We start from the raw sequence: 22,359 nt of genomic DNA, 5'->3' as shown, positions 1-22,359 counted from the left end.
CAATATATCACAGTTCTCATACAACTGGTGTTAACAAAAAGATCGATAGAATACATAGATTTAAACGTAAGATAACGGGCAAATCTGGGAAGCCGTAGAATTTTTGTTTGATTTGACATTATTTTTAGGAAGTGAAGGAAAACAAAGATAAAACAACATGTCATGATAGAATGTGTCACGTAAATCTCTGACATATTCTCTCGTTTATATCTTGCCCACCAATCCGAAGGGGAGCCATGTGATGGATTAATCTCTGGATTTTTTATTAAGCACTCAATACGAATAATTAAAAAAAAACATACGATTTTTATTCAACAACTATTTACTTTTTAATACTATTTTATTAACAATAATACTTAAAAACAATTACACAAACAGGAAATAACTTCACTCAAGTGTTCGTGCAGTTTAATAAATAAAAATTACTCCTAAGAACAGCCAATAATAAGGTAACGCGTATATTTTTATTTAAAGATGGCGTAATCTTAAATCATTGCCATAAAAGTATCATTATAACTGCCACTAATAATGTTACACTAATACTGTTCGTCACTGCTGCCCCAGGGCCATTATCATCATCAGTTGTGGCGGGGGGCACTGTGGTATCAGTACTACTACCATCGTCATCGTTTTGTTCAACCGGTGGAGTAGCTGTTTGACCATCCGTTGTGTATTGTCTACCCCAAACAGAAAATGTATATAATTCAGCATCAAAATTCTTCAAATCCATTGTAATAATAGTTACTATGTCAAAGATTGTTATTTTTTCAAAAGTATAGTCATTTGTTTTCAGAGGCATGATTGCTGTGTCTAATGATATTGGGAAGTAAGCGGCTTCGCTTGCATTAAGTCCCTCGTTGACTGTAGGTTCTGGTACAGTTGCAGTAATACGAAGTTCGTCAAAAATTCCTGTTGTATTCGGTTCGAATTTATCGAATCTGTAAACATTTTCTATATTAAACACTCTGATATTTCAGACATTTTTACATCCCACTCAAATCTAAAAAATGGGTGTCGCGTTAAACAATCAATGTTGTTAAATATATAACAATTTGTAAAAAGCAGTAATTTTTTTTAAATCGAAATCCCTTTGCTTAATTATTATATATTATAAAAAGTACTATAGAAGTAAATGTTCATAGGATTTAACAACACAATGAGTAAAAGCGATAATAGTACTATTGGTACCTTTTTCCACAAGTATCAATAGTGTCTCCGGTGCAAGCGAATACGGAGCACATTCTAGTTCCACCAGTGGCTACGCCGCTGTAGCTTCGCACACCACTGAAGGCTGCGGCTCTGTATCTATAATTCTAAAACAAGAAAGTGAATATGAAATCAATTCATGTTTCGCATATGTTATTATGTCTAATAGAGATTACTTATTATTATTATTACTTTTAGAGAAGAGATCTTAATCTATAAATTGATATTAAACCAAATAACAACCAAATAACCGCCAAATAACAGTAGTCTTTATTGTTGTGTTCCGGTTAGAAGGGTGAGTGAGCCAGCGTAATCACAGGCAAAAGGGACATAACATCTTAGTTCCCTAGGTTGGTAGCGCATAGGTGATGTAAGAAATGGTTAATGTTTCTTACAGCGCCTTTGTCTATGAGCGGTGGTAACCACTTATCATCAGGTGGCCGCCAACCTATGCCAAAAAAAAATGATTACAAATTTATGTATCTGTGTCATATCGAAATGATTGACGGCAGACGTCCCAAGCTATAACAGACCTTTTTTGTCTGGTAAGAGACGAACTAGAAAGTATTTTGAGAAATTTTGATTTAGTTATTATAAGTGTTACATAATAACATTGATTATCTAAATAAAGATACGTATTAAATTAAATTAGATGAGGACTTCTATATGAGACATTTGGAGTGCTTCGATCTGAAGTTAGCGGAGAAGAGAAAGCTACTGGAATTAAGTGAACATACGGAAACGATACGTTTGAAATAACATTATATCTGAAAATCTGTCTGTCGTCTCTTCAGTTGAACATCTACTTGTGATCTACTGATGCTCTTAATAAAAACAACATGGAACATGGAACAGGAACATGGAACTAATAACAGATTAAAATATTAATCTAAGGACGATTATGAAGTTTAACAATTCATAGTTTGTAGAGTTATATAAATGCATCGCATAGTTTATTCGGAGGCAAAACTTTAATTTTCCAAGCTTTTGGAACATATTTTTTTTTGATCCTTAACTCTCGCCTGAAATTATTGCCGTATTGGTTTAGATTATCTAATAACAATGGCCGAAATGACTAGATCATATATATTTTAACCGGAGACTGCAGGTACAATGCGCAAACACTACTGAATTATCGCATGTTTTTATTACTTCTCAGTCTAGGCGATGAAGAAGAACATCGTAAGGATCTTGAATGCTAGGTGTGACTAATGGGATCACTTCAAACCGAAGAAGATACTTAAGGACTGATTAGAAAACTATTTATTTTAACTTAACATTTTTGAATTTATTTTTGATGAAATGTACCTAATCAATATGATATTTATATAAAATCCATATATAAGTTATGTCAGACAACTGGACATGTTACTTCTTCGAGTGATTTTTACGGAATAAATAAATATGACACAATTCAATCTAAATAAATATAACTGACATTCCAAATTTAAATTATTATATTAATTAATCAACAGAGAATTCATTAATTTGTGGACTAACTATTACTGAAGCAACGCAGTGTAAACGTTCTCTTCAAAGGCAAAAGACGCCTTAGGTGGTTACATTTTATGATACAAATAAAACTCAAAAGAAATGAAAGATGAATTTCGTTAATTGATAATTTTAACACGTTGATAGCTAAGTTCGTAATCGGAAAATATTCTAATTTACGAAACGAATCAGATCCGATTCGTTAGACACGTCGTTTCTACGGCACGTATCATTTCTAAAAAGTAACAACAACTTAATTTTTCTGTAAAATTTTGATATTTCCATGTAGATATGGCATCTATATGAATCATAGTCTTGTTATATTTTATGGGGTTTGTAAAAATATTGTATGGGTTATTTAAAGTGTATCAGTGCAGGCAGTAATAATACTAGCCGCAACAACTTAAAATATTATGAGTAACGTAAAATAAATTTCAATCAAATATCGATGTCACAATTTTATTTTATTTTATGATTTTGGTTTTCGTCTCCATATCCCGGCTTTTTATGTTTTGCTTCGTGTTTTATGTTTAGCCATTTTTCAAATGTGTGTATCTCTAAAAACTATTTATGACTTGAAAATGCAAAATCACTAAAAACGATACTTTATCTTTATCTGCATCGGATTTTGTAAGAATTCACTTTGTATCTTACTCGTGAAATGTTCGAATTTCAGTGATACACCATTTTGATACATTAATCCTATTTATATTACAATTATTTTAGTGTTCAGCGGTGAGTTTCGAGTTTCTTCTTACAGAATACCTACACTGATCAGTGTGTCATGATTTTGATAGGGGTGTTTTCGTATTTAAAAGTCTTCTTAAATTCTTTGATGATCAGTTCTAAAACGATGGATGGATTGTGTGAAAGACGATATGGTTAGAAATAATTTAACTTTTGAGATGACGTCCGACAGAGAAGTATGGAAGAACAAGACATGCTGCGCCGACCCCAAGTAAAATTGGGGTAAGGCAGGCGGATGATGATGATCAGTTGTGATAGTACGAATCAGAATCGTACGTATCGCACACCAATATCAAAATTAATATTCAGTGCGTTAGTATCAGAAATGATTCCGTACTATATGAGTTTGTCAATTGGGGTAGTATTTGAATAAATAAATAGAAATATATATTTGTCTCATCCACCTATCAATTTGTTTATGAAATATCAACGTGGCATTATGTTTTCGCCCCCGCATCCGAGGTAAGTTCACGATCGCTCGAACGTGTTATTGTTAATTGATTGCTCGATCGTATTAAATAAATAATTAACATTTTTGTTCTGAATATTTAATAATCACTTATAAAACCTTATAATTAAAATAAAACACACTTGTCAAGTTTTCTTGGTCACACAATTAAAAAAAAAGAAACAAACCAATATCACATTTTAAGCGTAATTTCGTTAATATTTTCGCTAAGTATTTTTTTCGCTTATACATTATATTTACTAAAACAATTAAAATACTATCAGTATTTTAATTGTTTTTATTATTTTTTTTAATTTAATGAAATTAAATTATACGTTCTTAATGTTTTTTTTTATCTCCAATATCAAAAATATGATTTTCGATTTCAATGTATTTATTGATATCATCGTTAGATGGATTATATGATATTTTTCCGTCTCTATTAAATATTCTACCCCAAACTCCAAACGATACGAGTTCCTTTTGAGGAGAGTTTAATTTGTATGTTATATGTTCACGAGTCTTTTGTTTTAAAATTTCGTTATTTTCTTCGGATTCTTTCGGGGTTTCATTCATGGTATATGTAAAGTTTATCGGATTCAGTGGAAATTTATTATTTCTCATTGAAGTAGGGTAGTACATTATGTCGTCACAATTTAATGTGCTGTTGTAATGCTTGCTGTAAGTCGTCATTTCTATTTCTAATTTCTCAACAACAATGTTCTCTTCGGTTTTTTTGAATCTGAAAATTTAATAACAATTATTATCAATAAATTATGTCTACACAACATCCAAATCTATGTATATTATACTATGCAAGTGTACGTCAGAAATTTAAATGTAGATTTCCATTCTGTTATTTCTCCAAATCACGAGGAACCTTTAGATATATAATTAATGTATATTTTGTGAAAATTCGCTAACGTTATTATAATATCAGTCGATTGCGTCAGAATAACGCGCCACTTGAGATCTTTACATTGGCTACGGTCTAAGCAGTCACTTAAATTGACTGTCACTAAAAATCATTAGAAATTTTTACATGACAAAATATGTCATTTATTCCAAGTGACAAAAATGTAATCTTAAGCCTTAGGCATTTCGAGCTACTTCCCTAAGTCCCATATATCATATTCTCCTAATTTCAATCTCATTATATAATCTTCTTCATTTAACTAAATTCAGATATAAAATCATCGTAACTTTACCTTACCATAGTAAAGCATCTATTTATGAATACAATTTCAAGCATCTAAACTAAGATGTCAAACAAAATAGTTTTAACTCGCACTGAGGGCAATTATTTATTAAATTTTACGTGGTGCTTTGTATTACCTGATCAGCTATAATCGACTCAAGCGACTAGCGCAGTTCATTCTACCTACTGTATTGGCCGTCTTCGTGAACTTACTCCAATACAACTTAAAATCAAGTGTAGTTGAGTCACATTCTTACCGGGTGTATATATAAAAATAGTCATCAATATTCTACGGAACTACAATAAATAGTTTTTGGGTTCCGGCTTGAAGATAAAGTGCGGTATATCTACCGGTACATATCATAGTATTTCACAAGGTTGGTCAAGGTTGGTGATGACTTAAGGGTTGGTTAATATTTCTTCCATTGCCAATTTTACTTGGTGGTAGGGCTTTGTGCAAGCCCGTCTGGTAGGTGCCACCCATTCATAACCCATAGAAGGGTGAGTGAGCCAGTGTAATCACAGGCACAAGGAACATAAAATCTTAGCTCCTAAGTTTGGTGGCGCATAGGTGATGTAAGGAATGGATAATATTTCTTACAGTGCCTTTGTCTATGGGCGGTGGTGACCACTTACCATCAGGTGGCCCATATGCTCGTCCGCCAACCAATGCCATAAAAAAAAATGTTTAGGAACTGTGATGACCACTTACCATGGCTCTTTTGCCAATCTACCTACTACATCAATAACCTGTATTGTATATTATTATATTGTAACTTTTACCTGTACGCGCAGCTTTTCGGATCTTCAGTCTTACAAGCAACTATAAGGCAACCTACATTGCCAACAGGTCGTTTAGCGTATACGTTTACGCCGTCCTGGACAAAAGCTCTATAAAATGGACCCTGAAAATATGTGTTAAGCAATTATGGTATATACTCTACATATAAAAACGAATCAATTTTAATCCGTTAATAAAACCGAGACTATTTTAGTTTGCAAGAAAGATGCAGACTAATGCCCATTCCTCCATGCCTTATTGTGGGTAATATGCGTGGCGTCTTAATATAACGATTTTAGTGGTTAATATGACCAAGACTCCCATGCCCCTCTCTTCACCGAGTTATAAATATATTTTTCAGCGAAAAACAGTAGGTGGATAAATAATACATATTATACGTACTAAAAAGTTATAGACCCTTGGATGCATTAACATTTTTTTAATTAGCTTAGGTCAATGATTATTAGAAATAATAAGTATCATTTTTTATCTGTTGATGCATCAGAGAAAACCCAATGACTGAATATTACGGAATGTTGTTGAATAATATTTTTACATAAGGAATTGGAAACAGAGTGTGTTATCTTATTATTGTATATTAATTCTAACACACTTAAATTATAATTAAACTATGCAAAATAAGTTTACTTACCTTTAAGTCTCCGAGGTTAATATAGGTATAAAGCGTCATTACTATCATGCACTACACTTCACTACATTCAAGAATGTTAGTTACAACTAAAGGTTAAATTCAGGTTAGGTTAAAGTACTGTATGATAAATCTTTAGTAAGAATATTTAAAGTCATGCAATTTAAGCGTGATAAAAAACCAACATGTGATTTATTTTCGCTCCGAAACGGAAACTACAATCAATTGAAATTTTAATGGCCGATAAAATATGGTAATTCAATTTTCTATATTGACCAAATTGATTAAAACATTGAAATTCATTTCTATTTTCATAGATATTTGTTTTATCGCTACAGTAAATACAAAAAGATCATATGTTCTGATATCTTTTTTATGAATTTGATGCATAAGAAGTTATGTTATTCGATTCATAATGCGTCGAATAATATCAATTAACTTTTGATTATAAAATATAAGAGTTAATGTTATAACATTTAGTGCCTTTGCTCCTAATAATATTGTAATTTTTTAATAAGCAACGTAATGGTTTGAAGAACAAAATAATTCTATTAACTCTGCTATAATATATTCAAGCGGATGCAATAAAAATAGAAGCGGATCAAAATGATTCTCAAAATAAACTCACTGTTGCTCCAGCCCTTTTGCGCAACTTAACTTGGAAGTGACACAAGACATCTTTATCGAAAAGTGTAAAGTCTTCAGACTCTTCCCTCAGCAACCTCGTCACGTGAGAAGGCAAAGATGGATCCGTTATCAGAATCAAGTCATCATGGGTGGATGGATCATCGTAAATTGGACCTGGATATGTACCCTCCACCTTAAATGTAAAAACGTCATCGTAATAAATTTGTATTATTAAAACCAATTGAGATTGTGATAAATATTTTTTTAATTAACATTATTATTTCCGTCACTAAAGCTTAATTGTTAAGATAGAAAGATGGTAGAATTTAAAATGACAATCTATAAATAAGTGTTATGCTTCTATATTTAATAAAGGGATTTGATTTTATTTTATTTGAATTATAAAAATGTGTTTTTTTTAATATTACATACAAATTATCAATAAATATTATTTCACTTTCAATTTAGATAAAATTTAATTTTCATAATATTTACCTCTCCAGGAACTTTAGGTACTTTAGAAACGAGCAATCTTGTGGTCGGTACTCCTGGCATAATACTTATTAGGGCACCAGCTTTTCCAGAGTAGATACCTGACCCTAAAATACAAAGGCAAGGATTTAAACTCATAAGATCATCAATAATGTTTAAATAAAAACGATATAAGTAAGTGAAGTTTACAAAAAAAAAAAAAATTAACGACATTATATTTGCATAATCTGAAGACTTGAGAGTTTGATTGAATTAATTTTGAGCAAAATAAATCTCACCTGCACTACCAACGCCTACATTGTTAGCTCCGGATGCAAGAAAATTTACATTCATAGAATGTGCGTACGCCTGTTGAATTTGAACAGCTGAAAGTAAAGATTCACGATTTATGATGTATGTAATAAAAATTGGAATATCTATTAATTACACTGATTTAATAACAATATGGTATGACAATATATTAAAAGAAGCCAAGAATTCTAACGACAAAGAGCAAAACTTAGTATTATTCTATTCCTAATTCTCTAATTGGTGCATTATTACTCTGTGCTACCTAAAAAAACACAAACAAAAGACTCACCAGTTAAATAAGGCATTTCTGAGAACCACATCGTCGTAAATACGATATCCGTGATGTTTTTCTTCTCGACCACTTGCACAGCTGGCACTTGGAACATGAGGTCGAAGCATATGTAGTGACCGAACGTTACACCAAAGTCCGTCTCAAATATTCCTAAGTCAGGCGTCAATGCAGGCGTCCGTGTTGCTTCACCAAATAGATTGATCTTACGATATCTGTAATATTATAAACAGTAACTTTCAGTGAAATAATACTTATTATATCGAATGTATTAAGTTTCGTTATAGGATACTAACTAAATCTGCGACTATACTCGCACGAAATTTATGAAACTTAAATATTGCACAAACACCGTCACCCTCAATTTTACTTTCTCGAGGGATGAATTAAAATAAGTAGGCCTTATCCGAGAATTAAATTATCTCCATATCAACTTTAATTTAAATCGGTCCAGCGGCTTTAATTTGAAGAGGGAACAGACAAAGCTACTTTCCCAATTTTATAATAATAATATATATACCTGTCAATTACAGCTCCATTTCGGTCGAAAACAACGTTAGTGTTGAACAAATACAGCTTCCGTTCCGGACAGTACTCCACTGTTGCATCGTCAGTGCAGTTAAGAACCTCTTGTACGTTGATAACTACGTAGATCTGGTTTTGTCTAGCTGCTTCTGATATGGAGACCAGGATCTGAGGATATGATCATGAAGCTTGACTTAATTCAAATAGAAAAACATGGATAGTTTTTTGGATGTTAATGATAACTCAAAATAAACCATGACAAAGTCAGTAGCTCATAACAACCACATCACGACAATGTTCAACGCATAGTCATTTCTGTACATTATTGGAACGAAGTTCTTTTACGCAATTTACAGTAGAGTGAACTGACAGAAATCGTTACGTAAGGGGAAAAGCGTTACTTATCTTCTCTCTTTCTATGCGGTTTTATACAATTGTTCTTGTCATTTAATTATTCTCAAACGTTAATTAATTGCTTCGCGTCTATTATTTAAAGTATTAAATATTAAGTGTAATATACAGCAAGAGCAACTTCGTTCCAACATATGCACATGGTATGCACGGGTGCGATGCTGATACTAAATATACTACAGAATGTCTTACAACGTTCACAGTTTTTCAATCATTAGACAATACGAACCGTGTTTAATGCGTTTTAAATCTGTAATATTTTCGAAAATATTCATTTAAATTACATGCTTTTAAGGGCCATATTGATCTATATTAAATGCACAATGTATTTAAAGTACTTAATTGGATAAGGATTAATGCTGTATTGCTTAAAATCGCTTCGAAAATAAACCATTATTTCTCGCAAATAGTAAAGGATGTAAAATGGTTTTTGTGGGTTATCCCTAAGAGACATATACCATAGCCATGAAGGTCTTTTTAAGGTGTACAATACTGTAGTACTTTCTTTTGATCTATCTCGTGAATTTGGCCAGCGTTTGCAATGTAAGCGCAAAAAAATGTGTTTAATTACATCACTTTAGAAAACCTACAATAATCAGTGTTTCCCTACTATATTTTGCATATATTATACACATAAAACTTCCTCTTGATTCAATCTATCTATTAAAAAAGCGCATCAAAATCCGTTGTGCAATTTTAAAGATCTAAGCATACACAGGGACAGATAGCGGTAAGCGACTTTGTTATCTATTTAATGATGAGAGTGGATGCTTGTTACCGAAGTATAAAATTTCTGGTGACCATTGCAATAACCAGCTATATTGTGATAATATGATATTATTTTTAAGTGGATGAGATAAGATTATGAGGAATGTTTACTGAACTGATTCATACTTGAAAAGTTGCAGAATAATCTAAAATATTTTATGGAATCTTATTAAAATTCAAATCTCCACCCTGATTTTTTTTCTATATTTATGAAGTCTTAAGAACTATACGATGGTATTCAGATGGGAGTACTTTATTCTTATCTGAGCGACCCACACATCATTGGACCATCAGTGTAGTATAATGATAATGTTAATAGTGTAACCTTACCTCATCATACATTTCAGGTTGTAACGCTGGAATAGGGTACTCCTTTAGTGTACCATTGATCGGTACAACCACACTCTCTCTTCTTGTCAGCGTCATTTCAGGAAACACCACGATATCTGCACCCTACAATCATAAAATATAACACTTTATCTTTTTAAATTATAGCTCGTCCATAAATTACTTAACCTTCCGAATCTTGATAAGAATATTAAGTGTATATCATATTTATTTAATATTCTAGTAAATTGATATTAAACATTGTTGATGTTGATTGGAATACAGTACCACATTTCGGAGTCATGGCTCCGTTGTTTGGTGATGAGGAGATGGTAATAAGTAAGACTTTGTTATGGACAGCTGTATTCAATGCTTCTGGTTTTATAAGGAAGTAAATAAAAACATCTTCCTGACTCTAAATAAAGGTTTCTATTAATCTTAAAAAAAACCTATGTGTATTTTTATTCTAAAAAATATTATACGAAGGACATTGTTACCTGCGCACTGGCATCTTGAATTAGTACAACGTAATTTTTCAAGTTGATGGTTGAATTTGATTGCACTTGATACTCGACTACCGCTGCCGTGTAGCTGGTATCCTCAGGAGTTGAGCGCTGCAAGCGATAAAAAAGAAATATGAAACAATATACCGATTCACGTCGAATAACCTGGTTCATCTAGTGTCTAGCTTTTATGGTGGCAGATTATTATACGTTTCGGGGGGATGTCCAGGACTAGGTCAAGGCCGGAGTTCGGAAACTATGTTAAACCAAATGCTCGTAAATGCTATCAGTTCTACCTTTGACAATATGGGGTTGAATTGCTGTCCCTTCGTATTATGAGTAGAGAGACAACCATGGAACGGAGAGTACACGTATGTGGACAGTAACGAATTTTATGTGCACTGTAGTTAGTTTTACTTGCAAATTTGACTAGATACTTGAGAATAGTAGCCACGATTGAAATTCGTTATAGATTTTATCATAGTGATAGGCAATTTTTACTAAATTTTTCAATTATTGAATAGATGACTTTATTTATTAATATAAAGGATTTATTAAAACTTTCTTGCTAGCCAGGTTTCGTATTGGTAAAATTCATATAGATTTAAATAACGAATTTTTCAAAATTATAATATACGATTGTCAGTCAGGACAGACGATTTTGCAATATGAAATATATTATTGTGTCTTAACACGATTAAAAAAAAAACTTTCACTTCAAAAAGGTAACATTTTATTGCAAAATGTAGCCATTAATTAATCTTTTTGGATATTTTTAATAGGTACCATTTTTTTATTTTTTTAGTCGGTTATTATATTTAAACCCAAAGCATATTTAAAATGCCGTAATAATTAAGTAAAACACAAGAAAATTGGCTTTTCTATTTATTTATTTTTTAATAATAGATGTAAAATATTTTATTAAGAATGCACATGGAAAAATTAAAAATACAAAATTAACTTGAATTACAAACAAATAATACGTTATAGTTAATTGTTTTACTGACTTTCCATTATGATCACTGTAACGTATCCTGCGTTTGATTGTTTACAATGTTATCGTAGCTCTTATTAAAGGAATTTCAATTTAATCACTAAATAGTTCGTACGAAAAATTAAAACAATAAGCATGTGCTTCGTTTGAAAATCTGAATGTATTTAGGCCGCAAATACTTTCCAGTGAATCACGACTTGAGCAAAATGATAATAAGTAATTCTTTGTTCAGAAAAAATATAAGTGTCAAAACTGCTTTTGTTTCAATTAAATTAAAAACAAATTATTGAAGATTATTTTGATAAATTCGAGTACCGTTGTTAGAATATATACTTAGAGCCAAAACATGATATTTAAATATAATTAACATTATAAAATTACCGGCCAATTACTATATATAGCTTGTTGATCTTACCTGATACGTAGACGAGACACAAAGAAAAGCAATAAACAGACTCCAAAACATCTTAAAATATTGATAAGCGTCACAAAACAGAGATAAACATTTGACTAAAAAAAACTGAATAAAACTGCAATTGTTGAATCGGTTTACGCATTGCGTGAATTCTTGGCTCGAAACACGTCTCCGTTCCCAGCAAGTCAATACAACACTGGTTCTAGGTATTTATGCGACGCCGTGCCATATATTTCGTTACACATAATATGTATGTACAACTATGTAGTCGCTTCTCAGATGTTAAATATTCACTTCGACGCTTTCGACGTTAAACGTATTTATACAAAGTATACACAAAAAATATATACATCGATATTTACGAGATAAGGTTTAAAATTAGACACAATTTTATGAATAATTTAATTTTAAAACGAAAACAAAACACAAACAGAATTTAAAAATATATGATTTTTGGAAGGTTTTAAAATTTTACGTACTAATATTTTTAAATTGAGCCTTTGTACATAAATCCGTAATCAGTATCTGATATTAAGTATCCGATTCCAAATAAAATTATACGTTTGTGGCATTCAGATACTATTAAAAATTCCGTATTTATTTGATATTAAGACAGTATGCTTATTTACAGATTACTCTCCGACTGTGTAGAGTTGATAATGAAATCATTAACGTCAGAAGCATACTTTATGTAAAACCGGAATGAGCGCAGATAAGTTTAAAAAAAAATATTATTTTTAAAACTGGCAGCATTAAGTGCTAAGACACAATAAATTATTGGTAAGTAAGTTACGAAACAATCATGAAAGTCTATTATTTGTCTCCGAAAAAAAAAAACGGAATTTAGTTCCACAAATATGCTTCTACTGTATTGGCAATATTTAAAAATCAATAATGCCTAACTCAGGTGAATATGGTGGGTTGTTAAGGATATCTAAGACAGCACTGTATCTTGATTGATGTTTTGCGTACATCGCAAATCGATGAGCGAATACATAACACTCCCAATGACAATTTTCCAAGACTGTCCTCTTTATCACTTCACTTTCTTTGGAATTAAATTTGAGTATATAAGTGACCAGTTATTAGTAGTCTTTCTTTTTGGAAAATCTTTGCGAGCGATAGGAGCCATTTTCTTTATAGGCAAAGAGAAAGGTCGTATCAAAGACGCTTTTTCTTTTAGTTTCGAGATCAGGTGACTTGTAACATGAGAAAAGATATTTATTCCAATCACGTGGAATATTTCGAGATGACAATAAGAAATTTCCAAACGTCGCTTTTTGGTTTCATTGATATTACCCACCAAGACGTCACTGTTCTGAACTCCAGAGAATTTATTGAAATAGTTTGAATGCTTTAGAATATCGAAAGCTTTAACATTTTTTTTACAATTCATACAAATTATTCCATAACGTAGGTGAAATTGATCCAGACGCGGATCATCTTACCTATTTGAGTTACCACTTATCAATTCAGCAACCTAGTTTGTTACCTTAGTATATGCCTTAGTATATATGTTTAGGTTAGGTTACCAAAATTGTTCGCACGATAACAAAATTACTTGCGAACGAACATAAATCAATCATCTGATGCTCTATATAAAAATAAGTATGAAAAAAATTGCACATGCAAGCTATATTGTTACACTAACATCTGTTAAACACCGTTAAGCACCTGGCTTGTTGTCATCACGGAAACTGTTTTGACCCCAGTTGGCAATACTACGTAAAGTTTAATTAAAATAAAGTGTAAAGTCGGAAAAGTACTTCTATATTATAAGTTATGTAAATAAGTCTAATACTTCTTTGTTCAATTTTTTTTAACGAATCCTTGATTGTAAAATAAATTTAAAAGTGATTTAATTTGTTTTTAATATAAATTATATCTCTCATCACAGTAATGATGACGACATGATTATGACAAATATTTAATAACGTCATATAAGTATGTATTATGTATATATATGTATGTATGTATGTATGTATGTATGTATTTATATGTATTTGTTTGTATGAATGTAAGTATGTATGTATGTATGTATTTATTGATATATGTACGTATGCATATTATTGAATATTTATTACTGTTATTTATTTTTGTATGTGTTTAGGTTGTATTTATTTTAAGAGTATTTTAAATTGCACCACCCTATACTGTCTTCCAAACACAATCCTCTAACCCAAGGTAGTCTGGAAGAAATGGCTAATAAGCCATAAGGCCGCCTTTTGTTTCACCATTAGTTTATTAGTTTGTATATTTTGTAATCGTTTGTAATTGTGCTTGTGGTGTACAAAAAAGTGTTAAATAAATAAATAAATAAATAAATAATAAATTATTTATAATACGATATATATTATTTACGTACTTTTTAACCCGCCGATCCTATTTTGGAAAACCGTAGTGACTGATTTTGCAGTATTATATTTACATGGAAGCCGAATTTTTTTTTTTTTGATGCTACATACCTATATGGACCGGCAAATGGGCCACCTGATGGGCGCTAAAATTTTAACCATTCCTTACATCACCAATGCGTGACCAACCTTGGGTGCTAAGATGTTATGTCCCTTGTGCCAGTAATTACACTGGCTTATTCGGCCTTCAAGCCATAAAATTAAAAAATACGTATTGCTGCTTACCCAGACGGGCTTGCGCAAAACCCTGCCACCACGTTAACTTTAAATAAATACATGTGTGCTCAAACTAAGATTTATTTCGTACAGCCCTAGGGGTCAATTTTAGAGGGAAATTGTTATATTATATTTATTATTATTACGTATTTCCAGGCATAGTTTAAATTTTATAATAAAATATATTTGTCATGCCATGACTTACACCTTAATAACTTTTGCTATTATGAAGTTTAAATAAAGAACACTTAAACACTTAAAATTTTGCAATTTGAACTAGTACTCGTAGTTTTAGAAATACCAGATTGAGAGAAATAATATAAGTCAGTAATAGAAATCCTATGATATATTTGTCATTACGTAAGAGATTTACGAGTATATTTTGTGAGTAGGATACCCTTACAATAATAATATATTAGTATAATCAAAAGTATTGAGAAATAATCGAGACTAGGTTTAACGTAATAACAGTAAACGTATATTTCAATAAACACTACATTAGTTAGATTAATGAGCATTAGCACAGAATGAGAACAGATGCTGGCCAATGCTTAAATCTAATTGGTCAAGAAACCTCTAGATAAAACCTTTGGCACAGTGAAGTACGGACGAACACGTATGTCGGAAAATGTTTTCATCTCACTGATTAAAATTCCGGATGTAATAGAGTTTTATCTTAAGGACTTCGGGGCGGATAACAGTGTATTATAATAAAATGCTGTTAGTTCTTTTTGAATGGTCTTCTAAATATTCATGACCTATTTATTACCGTGTGAGTGATGAGCTCATTTATAATGCCGAGGAATTTAGAGTCTATCTACGTTTTGATAAACATTTAGTACAAATGTTGTATATTTTTATTATTGACATCACTCATCAGGAATTACTTTCTGTTGAAGTTATAATATTGAATTGTTATGCGTATGAAACCCTGCAATCAATATAACACAATAATATAAAGTATAATATTAATTTTTGACGACCTCCGTGGTCGAGTAGTGTGTACACCGGTTTTCATGGGTACGCCACTCCGAGGACCCGGGTTCGATTCCCGGCCGAGTCGATGTAGAAAAAATCATTAGTTTTCTATGTTGTCTTGGGTCTGGGTGTTTGTGGTACCGTCGTTACTTCTGATTTCCATAACACAAGTGCTTTAGCTACTTACATTGGGATCAGAGTAATGTATGTGATGTTATCCAATAAATAAATAAAAAAAATATAGATATCTTCACTTTAATTACAACCATTTTTTTCTTTCATTTTTATCAAGTTTTCTACAATTTTTTACAAATTTAAACATTTTCTTTTGTGCTGTTAAATTCACATTTTATAAAACGCCTTTCAACGTCCAGTTTGATTCATATGTGACTTAATCCCTTTCTTTTGGATCATTTGAAAAGATTTACAGCGTTTTTCTCCAGTTGATAATTCAACCCCAACTCCAATTCATCTTCAAACTTTTTTGGCTGTCTAGGTCGTTCTTTGTCTTTCACGTAAATATAATAATCTTAAAACGTGCAAACCACTTCCGACACGGTTGCTCATATAGAGCATATTGACTGCCTCAAACTCAGATGACTTTTCTCTGCAGCACGATTTACAATAGGCATAAACATTCATATTTAAATATTTGTATTTGTTATTAACAATTGAAAAATGAGTATTAAAAATAACAACTGATTCACGATAATTTTGTTTTTAAACGCAAAAAACAACAGGATATGATCATACGCACGCTCATACACATCGCTCGTAAAACATTACAATTTAATTCTAACATAAACTTAAAAAATCTGCGTAATTTAAATTTCGAAATATTGGTAGCGACAGTTAAGTTAATCATATTATACAAATGAAATTAATCATTGCTTTAAAGTTAAATATATTATTATAAATATACAATAAACATACATAAACATAAGCAGCCCGTAAATGTCCCACTGCTGGGATAAAGGCCTCCTCTCCCTTTGAGGAGAAGGTTTGGAGCATATTCCACCACGCTGCTCCAATGCGGGTTGGCGGAATACACATGTGGCTGAATTTCGTTGAAATTAGACACATGCAGGTTTCCTCACGATGTTTTCCTTCACCGCCGAGCACGAGATGAATTATAAACACAAATTAAGCACATGAAATTTCAGTGGTGCCTGCCTGGGTTTGAACCCGAAATCATCGGTTAAGATGCACGCGTTCTAACCACTGGGCCATCTCGGCTCTCATATACAATATACAATAGTTAGCAACAAAGGTGCAGTTTGTATATCCTCAATCCTATCATGCGAGACAAGAAACACGACCGTAAAGAGTTCAGGTGCAGGACCAACGGCTTTACTTGGTTTCCTAAGCACGAGAGTGTAGGGTACATACTTCCTTCTTCCAGATTCTGAGCAGCTTAAAAGTAAGTTTAAAAATAAAAATAATTTATAAAAAATTAAACCGACTTCAAAATTAGAAACAGCTAGTGAACTAAAAATAAATAAAATAATGTCTTTTAGGACTTCGGAAAGTAAATCAAAATTCGAAAACAGATTTGTCTAAGATATACCTAATTCAGTACACGCGCCGAGATTTTATGAGGTCGGTACCAGCACTGCCAGGCAGCAGCAGACGCGTTTTAATATTAAGTATTAATATTTGTTATTTATTAAGTACATTTTTAATTTGTGTTTTTTATGTACTTACTTGCTTACTATGAAACACTTTTGTGGTTTTATATTTTATTATTTAAATTATAAAAGAATATCGGTTTCACGCATGACATACCTACACTGTTTCATAAAAGACTGTGTAATATCTAAATATGGTGGCGGGTATTTTGTTTCTGCGTTTTTAATTTATAGAATTTCAAAAAAAATGTGATATTATTTATACATTTAGTTGCCAAATAGATTTTCGTTTGTTTTTGTACTTCGTTTAAGGATAACTTTGACGATCAAGCCTTGAGGAAGATGTGAACAGATTATTTAATTTGAGAACTCTTTATAAATTTGAATCGTTATAATGAAGGGCTGGAGACTATTATAGCCCGTTTTGAAGAGCTTAAGCAGTGGACTACGATTAGTTAAAAGATTATCATGTTGTTAATGAACAAAGAGACCTGATCTTCAATTCCACTTGTTATCAAACATTTGCAAGTCACATTCTGCAGCCCGAACTATAAAGCCTACATTCAAACTGTTATTCAATAATTCAATTCAACAAATTATACGATTGGTGTTAGTTTTATCGTTTAATTTAGATAAAATTTAAGACATGTTATCTCGGAAATTTATAACGGTATTAAATTACTTCTACAATAAATGATATATATACAAACATTAATCCGACATAAACGCTTATATAGATTTTAAACATTTTAATCTTAATCTATATACATTTAAGGAAGTAAGTTATGTACTATATTTAAATTGGAAAAACAAGAATCCCATTAAAGATACGATCATGATTCTTATGGATTCTGATTCTATTCGAAGGTGGCATAGTGGGGACTGCCACGATGGGATCCGCTACAGCTTCCCTAGAACCTTGCCTTCATAATAATGTAATAAATTGTGTTTTCGTTTCTATCGCATACATATAATTACTGTTTACGGGACATAAACTGTGAAATTACCCGCGTCATGATTTTATATGGTATAATCCTACGTCGCACAGTCGTGCAAAAAAATCCAGTAATATTTTTTTTAGTTATGATATCAATCTTTGAAAATTATATTATAAACAAATTATATATAAATATATATAAATACGATACTGTACACCACTAGAAAATATTACGGATTATAATCAACTAGCTAGCGTGTATAGTACAAGGCTTATGGCTCTGTAGGTATTTCTATATGTATAATTTTTTATCGTGTATTAGTACACACACACACACACACACTAAAAAATATTTAAATATAATAGACTACTATATCTGTACATTAAATATACATATTTAACTTTAAAAACATATAATATCAATGAACAACTTTGAGAAATATTTCAGTTATATTTAAAGGTCAATTTATGAAACGAACGATATTAAAATACTTAATTACCTGAGTGGAAAATCCTAATAAACACATGAATATGAGTAGACTTATTCCCGCCATGATTTAATATGAGGAAAACGGCGAATCGTCTCGATTTTCGCTATCACTGACACTAACTGGCGCGCCTTCAATGCCTAGTCCAATATATATATTATACAAGAAGGCAGGAGTTTATTTCCAATATCTTATCTTAGTATAAGTACGTAAAACTGACAACAAAAATATTTGTCTTTCTTTTTTCTTGTCTACAAAATTATACTTTTAATACTTATTCAATCCAATATAATGTTATTTATATTTAAGTTTTTACGTAAAGTAAAAACTTTGTATGATATACCTAACCTTTTTACAAAAATAACGTCCACGGAGTATGAAATATGGCACAATATAAGTATATATGAAAAAATAATGCAGAAAGCTAATATTTTTTATAAAAGATGCATTAGAAATACATTTAATTAATAAAATATACATTACACACACTACCATGCGCTAGACACACACGTATATACATATATAAATAGTTCATATCAAACATTCATAGTTTGCGTTCTTACTGAAAATCAATGTTTTTTTTTTATTTTGATTATAGTGTAATAATAAATGAAAAAGCATCATTCAGCTCAGTTTTGAATATTAATCCATGAAGGTCGAATATCGACCAATGACCGACCACTAGTAACCATAAAACATTGCTATAAACGCTATAAATAATATTATGATAATTATATCTCAATATAAATTCTCATAATTATAAGAATTTCATTGTAATAGTTTCAATTTTAAACTAGTACTTGTTAATAATTATTATCGTTACTTACGTTACGTTACATACGTATGTATGTATGTATGTACCTAATATGTAAATATATACCGTATTTTTACAATTATGTTACTTGAAACATAATCTATGCTATAGGTAAGTCTACATAATGAAATATATATATTTACATATATAAGTAATATATATAAATCATATAGAAAATCAAAGTATTGTTGAACACAAATTTGTTTTCGTTTTTGGTGTTGTGGAAACTGCGCACGAGTCTCTAAGGGGACATCCCGTAGTCAGTTCATTTGTATACCTAATTCATTACACGTATGATTCATCATGGAATGCATCGTAATATAGTATTTAAAGACATACAAATAAATTCCATTTTAGCATGACACATGCCTTGTCACCCAATAAAATAAAATAGTAAGTATCAGTTGAGGTTAAAGCTTGGTTTTCATTAAAATTCTTCATTAATAAAGATATTTTTTTCTATCACCGTTGAATTAATGAATAAACGCGTTTATTTTATGTTTTGCTATCCGTCAAGTTGACGTTTCATTACAGTGTCTAAACTGCGGATTGAACGTTAAATAGGTTAATAGCAATATCTCTTAAACAAAGACCCCGAATTAAATTCCGAGTAAGCTCCAATGAATTTTCATGTGCGTAATTATTCCTCTTTGAAATAAAAACAAATAATATGAATTAAAGATTATTCGTTTTTAATCCATGCTGTATATGTCCATTCATCATTGCTACAATCATGAACGTCTCTATCTCTATACATACATATAATATATATGTATGACATTTGTTTTTTTTTTGAACGATTTATATTAAAATAATATACTGAATTTATTCATAAAATTAATTTACGCATTGAAAAAAATGCAATATTTTTAATAATGACAAAGAGTTTGCGAATATCATCGTTAAAGATAGTATTAATATGTTAATCAATAAGCAGTCTCATACAAAAACGCGACTGCCACCATCTCTTACGATAAAGATAAAACCCAATTCTACGTGTCAAATGTATAAATTTATTATTTAGATAAGATATTATCATATAATCCCCATTTTTGTTCCTGCATATTACCCGAATTATTTCCGAAACGAGAGACACTACACTGATTCTCCCAACGCCGATAAGCTTATCGAGAAAATTCCCATTCGATCCCTTTAAATGCAAAATAAAAATAGCTTATTAATTATAAGGATAATATAAATTGTCAACTTTATATCAATACAAATAAAGATGAAATTAATTTAATAGGATATTTGTCATAATAGATTTTATCTGAATCATAACAATTGTGATAAGAAGGTTTAATAGCTATAGTTCACGAATCGTCGGAGATAGCTCACCGTCGACGGCTATCTGACGTTTATAGATAATTCATAAATAATCCTCTTGTTCCTAAGTGTTTTTGTTCAGAACTTTTCAATAATAGATTCATTTCTAACGTATTGCTCATCGATAAGGGTATCACAATTTCGCTAACACGAATATGTAACTGTTTAATAATACACATAGTTATGTTAAAGAGATCGCAAGAGTAATTATAAATTTAATCTGAAAACAAATATATTAATAACATTATCTTAATCGCATTGAATATATCTTTGATCTAAATTTGTTTGAAATGGAAATGTTATAAATGCTTGAAGTCTTTAGAGCACATAATTATTTTTAATTATTATGTATTTGGCAAGTTAAATAGTTAAAAATTGTAACAGTAAGTAATAAATATTATATTCTTAGAGATTCGCAAGGAAATAAGACATAGCCAGCATTTCCTACCCTAAAATTATTATTTGTCAAGGTTTGACAAGTGTCGACGAAGACGAAAGAAGTTACGTCATGGGATCACGACATCCTCAGACTAACTTTTGAGCTGTGGTCGTTAGACATAGTCCTTTTTATTTTATCATTAAATTATACGATTTCAAACTGCCACAAATACATACACGTATATACTCTTTTTTTAAAAAGATTGATCTGTCATGAGAAATAATGAGGTGATTGCAAGTTATTGAGAAATGTATTTGTTGGATAATTAATATCAAGCATGAATTTATTTTGTCATCCTGATCTACTGAAATTACACCTGCCAATGGTCTCAGACTTGATCATTATCGTGGGACACTTCGGCACGTAGCACCTGGACATTTGCGCTCCCTGCACTCTGGGTTAACACGGGTCTGATTGGGGGCCTGATCGCTGCTTAGCTTTAATTATTGAAACAATCCTATTTTAATATAATAGCAATAGCAATAGCAATTATAAATAATATTGCTTCTGTTTTTTAATAAGTACTAATTTATAAGTATTTTAAAAATAGATTATGTTATAAGATAAATATATTTTTCATAATTAGTTATTGTTGTTAGAAGATAAAAGGACAAGTTAGGACCAGCAGTTATGGGTATCACTACCAGCACTTGTGGTAGGAGTTTGTCTTCAATAAGTATTCCCTGTTTAGTTATTATTATATACAACACAACGAAGGGTCCCAACAACTAGACGATCATGGCCGAGATGGTCCAGTGGTTAGAACGCGTGTATCTTGACCGATGATTGCTGATTCAAATTCAGTCACGCACCACTGAATTTTCATGTGCCTAATTTGTGTTTATAATTCATCTAGTGTTCGACTTTGAAGGAAAACATCTCGGCGTGAGGAAACCTGCGTGTGTCTAATTTCAACGAAATTCTGCCACATGTCCAACACCCCGAATTAAAGCAGCG

General features: G+C 31.2%; 1 protein-coding gene across 3 annotated transcripts; it reads right to left on the bottom strand.

Annotated features, from left to right (window-relative positions):
* Positions 1 to 382: 382 nt before the first annotated feature.
* Positions 383 to 18,950, bottom strand: LOC125071828 (vanin-like protein 1). Of its 3 annotated transcripts, none has more exons than XM_047682221.1 (10): positions 18,836 to 18,950; positions 10,748 to 10,864; positions 10,254 to 10,376; positions 8,740 to 8,912; positions 8,220 to 8,434; positions 7,918 to 8,004; positions 7,643 to 7,746; positions 7,149 to 7,340; positions 1,189 to 1,313; positions 383 to 938 (listed from the first exon to the last, which is right to left on the bottom strand). In XM_047682221.1, exons 1-10 carry the CDS (start codon positions 18,887 to 18,889, stop codon positions 491 to 493), a joined length of 1,638 nt encoding a protein of 545 aa, XP_047538177.1. In that variant the 5' UTR covers positions 18,890 to 18,950; the 3' UTR covers positions 383 to 490. The 3 variants fall into 3 exon arrangements, with proteins under 3 accessions (XP_047538177.1, XP_047538178.1, XP_047538180.1); XM_047682222.1 differs by lacking the exon at positions 18,836 to 18,950 and adding an exon at positions 12,163 to 12,367; XM_047682224.1 differs by lacking the exons at positions 383 to 938; positions 1,189 to 1,313 and adding exons at positions 4,231 to 4,634; positions 5,874 to 5,995.
* Between the last annotated feature and the right edge of the window lie 3,409 nt (positions 18,951 to 22,359).

Source organism: Vanessa atalanta, chromosome 20 (genome assembly GCF_905147765.1).
Source record: "Vanessa atalanta chromosome 20, ilVanAtal1.2, whole genome shotgun sequence".
In the NCBI taxonomy this organism is placed as follows: Eukaryota; Metazoa; Arthropoda; class Insecta; order Lepidoptera; family Nymphalidae; genus Vanessa; species Vanessa atalanta.
The sequence above is the reverse complement of the archived record's forward strand: the minus strand, read 5'-3'. Positions and strand labels throughout refer to the sequence as shown.

Coding starts and splice junctions, on each gene's coding strand:
- LOC125071828 (XM_047682221.1), bottom strand. CDS start 18,889: ATGGCGGGAATAAGTCTACTCATATTCATGTGTTTATTAGGATTTTCC. Junction 10,377..10,747: donor TTCAAGATGCCAGTGCGCAG/GTAACAATGTCC, acceptor TTATGATTGTAG/GGTGCAGATATCGTGGTGTT. Junction 1,314..7,148: donor GCAAAAGGGCTGGAGCAACA/GTGAGTTTATTT, acceptor TTCTTGTTTTAG/AATTATAGATACAGAGCCGC.